Source organism: Monosiga brevicollis, genomic scaffold, assembly GCF_000002865.3.
Source record: "Monosiga brevicollis MX1 MONBRscaffold_27 genomic scaffold, whole genome shotgun sequence".
Taxonomy (NCBI): Eukaryota; class Choanoflagellata; order Craspedida; family Salpingoecidae; genus Monosiga; species Monosiga brevicollis.
Window position 1 is genome coordinate 393,063 of NW_001865064.1, and position 5,149 is coordinate 398,211.

General features: G+C 55.0%; 1 protein-coding gene across 1 annotated transcript in view; it reads left to right on the forward strand.

Moving 5' to 3' along the window:
* The window catches only part of MONBRDRAFT_28602 (uncharacterized protein), a gene marked incomplete at both ends in the record, with an annotated part of 7,578 nt that overhangs the window by 1,573 nt on the left and 856 nt on the right, over window positions 1–5,149 (forward strand). Inside the window, 16 exons of the mRNA XM_001748987.1 lie at window positions 227–303; window positions 400–1,124; window positions 1,220–1,297; window positions 1,411–1,506; window positions 1,631–1,770; window positions 1,838–2,070; window positions 2,181–2,312; window positions 2,378–2,505; window positions 2,643–3,003; window positions 3,133–3,828; window positions 3,930–3,990; window positions 4,115–4,215; window positions 4,316–4,419; window positions 4,530–4,566; window positions 4,671–4,743; window positions 4,827–5,112. Coding sequence (XP_001749039.1) covers window positions 227–303; window positions 400–1,124; window positions 1,220–1,297; window positions 1,411–1,506; window positions 1,631–1,770; window positions 1,838–2,070; window positions 2,181–2,312; window positions 2,378–2,505; window positions 2,643–3,003; window positions 3,133–3,828; window positions 3,930–3,990; window positions 4,115–4,215; window positions 4,316–4,419; window positions 4,530–4,566; window positions 4,671–4,743; window positions 4,827–5,112 — 3,328 coding nt within the window. The remainder of the gene's footprint in view (window positions 1–226; window positions 304–399; window positions 1,125–1,219; window positions 1,298–1,410; window positions 1,507–1,630; window positions 1,771–1,837; window positions 2,071–2,180; window positions 2,313–2,377; window positions 2,506–2,642; window positions 3,004–3,132; window positions 3,829–3,929; window positions 3,991–4,114; window positions 4,216–4,315; window positions 4,420–4,529; window positions 4,567–4,670; window positions 4,744–4,826; window positions 5,113–5,149) is intronic.

Sequence of the window (5,149 nt, forward strand, 5' to 3'; positions counted from 1 at the left end):
TGCGCGTAGTTACTCCGTGACTGACTCACTGGCACACGTCGTCATTGCGCCAAATCTTTGACCTCGTCTGCATCTTCCACAATAGCTTGATTGACCCTGCGTCGTGGTCCCGCTTTGAGCAGGGCCAATTGCGCCTGTCACGAGATCAGGTGGTCCTTTTTGACCGCCATGATCAAGCCTTGCATCTCTTCGCGACTTCCCAAGTCGTATTCGTTGATCATGCCAGCCTCCACACATCACAATTTGTCGTCGTTGTTCGAGCGGAGAGCGATGATTACCTGATCTTCCTCTTTGATGGTAGCAGTACGTCTTGGTGCACACGACTCTATGCCTTGATTGCCACGAGGAAGTCGCGATTAATGTCGGATGCAATTTCCCACTGTGCCGCCTCGATCGTAGGTCGCAGCATTGTTCCGAGCTTAGCGTCAATGGCGGGCTTGCCTTTTAGTCCTGCCCGTGGCAATCTAACGGGTGCAACACGAGCCGCCAGTCTCTCCAATCCGCCGCAATACCCGGGCAAGCCAGGGGCCACGCCCCACCATCAGGGCCGCCGTGGGGGATCGCAAAGTACTCCTTTTGTTCAAGGCGTCATCTCACCGCAACGCACACACTCGCTATCCAGCGATCGTCCGACACCGCCCCCTGGGCCCGTCTTTGACGATGCCCCGCTGATGCCTGCAGCCGTTGCCACCCCGGGTCGATTGGACAATGCATCCATCCTAGCCGAAGCGAGCGACTCTTTTGTTGGCCCTTCATCACCGCGATCTGAAGCCACCGTGGCCATCAACGCGACCCAGCTGCCGACCAGTGCCAGCAAAACAGCAGCCCGTCGTTTGGCACGACGCTCTCAAGCCACGCTCTCGCCGCTCTCAGCGCGCCCTTCTTTGTCATCAGAACCCGTGGCCCTTGCGGCGGCAGCAGTGGCAGCAGCATCGATTAGCATTCCAGCCAAGTCCGCAGCTGATCAACCAATGCAGGCGGACCAAGTGTTTGTTGATCGCCACAATGATCCTGAGGCTTTTTTGGGGGATGTGGCTGCGTTGGCTCGAGTCGACATGGCTCGCCGGTATACCACATCGCGGATTGTTTACCGCTTTGGTCACGTTCAACTCAAGCGCTGCGAGGTGATATTCTCCTTCCTCGTGGCCTTTTTACCCGACCATTCAATCAGATCCTCTTCCCGGCTCACCCGATACGGGCTGGTGGTTGCTGTCCATAGGTTAATCGCCGGTCTGTGTGGGCCCTTTGCTTTGAGCGGGCAAATCTTCCTTTGTATCCCTCTAGCACCATGCCTTCGGTACGGTCGGCCAGCTTGCAACCCACCCCTGTCTCATGAGCTTAGCTGTTTTTCAATGTTCGTCCCTCAAGCTCATGATCATTGGCATGTATGACGGTCTTCCTACCCGATAGCGACCCAGCCTCTTGAGCCTTGCTGAGAACGCAGAGGACCTCACTACCGAGGCGCAAGCGTTGTTAACTGGCTTCCATGGTCTCAGCTTTCTCTATGTACGTTGAGCCCGTTGTAAAGACAAGCCGCAGCCGCGGCAACGTACCTGTACTTTTCTAATGTGTCCGTTCGTGATTGCGGTCTCCGTGATGTTGCACGCATTTACCAAACCTTCCCGTGCAGGTCGCTGGAGCGCCTCTGTTGGGCTTGGAAGCTTATTTCTTGACCTCGGCAGCGGATGATACCTCTCTCTTTGAGATGCTTAATGCGCATCGCCGAGGCACAAGTTCAAGCCTTCTTGAGACAGAGGCCGAGCGGCATCGGTATGTGTGACTGTATTTGCTAGTTGCATACTCTTGCGTCAGCTCACAGTTAACCGGGTATTATTAGACTTTGTTTGGAAATTGCAGGGGGCGTGAGTACGCTGCATGAGCTCAAGCTCTTGCATGGGAGCCTCTCGCCACACTTCATTGCTATTGATGCAGCGGGTGACGCCAAGATCCTGGGTTATGCGCTGCCCTATCTTGCCGTACAAGCCCTGAATGCGGTCAACGTTGCGCGATATGCTGCGCCCGAGGTCTTGACCAACAAGGCCGCTGTGAGCCAAGCTGGCGATGCCTACAGTGCGTACCTGTGCCACCACGTCCCTGTCGAGTGATTAGGGTTCATTGAAGCACTCACGTTGTGGTTCAAAATCTTGCTGCTCTTGTGGGGCCACCCACGCCATGCATAGGCTTGGGCGTGATTATCGCTGAAGTGGCTTCAGGAGGAGTGCAGCTGTGCCCGGAAGCTGACAGCATGGACGACTTGGTGCGCAAGATCTGCGTCCAGGGCGCTTGTCCGGCAAAACCAGCTGGCATGCCTGGTATGTATCTTTGCCCTTCTTGCTGCGGAATACACGCATGCTCAATTTTCTCCTTCTCTGTGCAGACGAACTGGCCAGCATGTGGGAGCGGGACCCCGAGCTGCGGTGTGGTGCCGACGACTTACAGATCATGCTCATGGATGCCGAGAGCGAAGAAGACGAATCCGACGAAGAAACTGCGTTTAACCTCAAGGTTGGACACGTACTCTGATGCATGGGCAATAAACAGCATCACAGGCTTGGCTGCCCACCGATGCCTCTCGTGCTTGCCCGCTCATCCCCCCTTTCGATTTTTTTTTTTTTTTTTTTTTTTTTTGTCAAATCCCCTAGATGGCCCAGCGATCGACGAGCTCTCGTGAGCGAGCACAGCGCGGCACCGCTGCCAACTCCGCTTCTGTGATAAATTCCTCTGCCTCGCGTCGCGCATCAAGCTCATCAAAGCCGCAGCTTGCTCCGGCTAGCATTGTGCCACACACGCCAGACGCGGATGCCATCATTCTTCGAGGCATGTCTGCCATCACCCTCGAGGAGTTGGCCGAACGCCATCAGACGGTCAATTCCGATGAAGATGTTGCTCACCCTCGCGGCCAACGCGCCTCCGTGTCCTCCCTTGCTTCGTCGCCGCTGCCGCCCTTGGCATTGGAGCGAGGAATGCACAGTGGCAATCGTGCTGGACGAATGTCGGACTCAGGTAGCAGCATTCCACCCCTCGATCCGGCTTGGCACGGTCGGCCATCCCACGTTGACAGTCCTTCGCCTTTCCCACAAGATTGGGAGAATTCTCGCCGCCTGTCTTCGCCACTGGGTCCTCGTATTTCAGAGCGCCTCGTGAGTCTGATTCGAAACAAGGAAACTGACGACGTTGAGAGTGATGATAGTGATGAGGATGATGCCCCCGGCCTGCTTCCCTCCACCACGGAAGTGCCTTCACGTCCCATGTCGGAAACTTCCCAAGCCTCCTCGGCTGTGGGCTCGTCCGCTCTCAAGGTGCAAGGCGGTGATTGGACACCTTTGCCAGTTGTTCTCGATGAGGAGCCAGAGAATGATCCAGTCGTGGAGCACGCAGCATCCAAGGCAATCGATGAGGACGGGTCTGCTTACATTTCTGAATCCGACCAGGAAGCACTGGTCAGGACTGTGCAGCAAAACCTGGATCTTTCATCTGACCAGCTTGACGATGTTTACATTGACGGCAATGACGTGGAGCCGGGCACTCTGAATTCCCTGCTAAATGTGCCGGGGACTCACGCGCAATCGTCCAGCCTTGCAGAAGAGATCCACGCGAGCCCTTCATCAACTGAGATGGCAGGTGACGTGAGCATAGAGCGACCCCCTCCTACAGGTCAGGCTCAAACTGTTGCCGAACCGTTCAGAGGCGTTCAACTACCCGAGCATGCCAAGCAGGAGGCGGCGGGTAGTGCTTCAAAGTCCGAGACACCAAACCAGGCCAAGCCCCAAGAAACAAGCGCGTCAGCCACTGCCGAGGCCAACGTTGCCGAAGAGGATGACGATGATGGTGTGTGCGCTTGCGCTTGTGTGCGTGTGCGCGCGCACACAGATTGTACACGGGAGCTTACCGATGGATATGCATGTCGTTGTACGCTTTGTTGTGCCCAGATTTTTTTGCGTTGCTAAACAAGCACAAGAACAAGGTCGAAGCTAAAACGCGTGCATGGCGGTACGCATTTGTGGCTGTGGACCCTTTCAGCTCCTTTCTCTGAACCGCTGCAACGCCGCTACACCAGGGTGCTTCCCGAGCGACTTTTGTGCCGTTATCTAACGTTTAATCATACGCTTTGCAGACCAGAAGACGAGGCTCCCGAAAATATGGATGCATTTGACGATCTTGAAGGGCCTGATCGCTGGGCAAAGCATTTCAACCTCCTTCTGCTGGATGACGAAGGTTTGAATTTGACTTTTGACTTTTGAACCATTGAGCTTGAGCATGCTTAGCGGCTTCACGGGCGGCTCACCCTTGTGGTATTGACGATTGACCGACACAGGATTTACCTTGTTCCTTGATTTTATGAAAACCATCCACTGCGAAGAAAATGGTCGATTCTTCCGGGACGTGGAAGCAATGCGCAAGCTGCCCGAATCCCAAGCAGTACGTACCTGTTTCGACCGACAGGGTCAAGCCCGCGTGTTGTGCTTGAGTGGTGACTTATTGTTGTTACGCTTGATCTGCCTTGCTTGTCGAATCCTCGGACTACGCAGCAAGCGGATATCGAGCGCATTTACAACCAGTATTTTGGTACGCAGCTGCACCTGGACACGTGGCGGGGGTGCTTAAAGCACAATCGGTCTCACTCACTTTCCGCGACGCTCGCTTTTGTCAACTTTCCGCCCACCTTGTAGTGGCTGGCTCAAGACAATCACTCAATGTGGAGCCCGGCAACTTGGCTTCCGTTCAGGCCGGAATGAAGCAAACGTGAGTGTTTTTTTTTGTCAGCGCCAAGCAAGGAATAATGCAGTAGGCAAATCCCGCTCACGTATCTCTTTGTCCATTTGCAGCCCAAAACCAACCTCAACATTTTCAGCAGCCCAGAAGGAAGTGTACTGGCTTATGCGTCGGGACACTTATCCACGCTTCCTTGACTCCAAACTGTTCAAGAAAGCTGCGTCCAAGTGGAAGAAAAACCAAGGCAAAGCCACTAAGAAAACGAAAAAGGATTCGAAAGGAAATAAGGATCCCAAGCCCACAAGCTCCGAAGCACCCATCTTGCCAGGCACCGATTGCCCTCCGGTCGATGCTAGCCACCAGGTGGAGCATCAGGTCCCTGGAAGCAGCGGCTCTCAGGTATGTGTTGAACCCCTTTCCAACCCCCCCCCCCCCC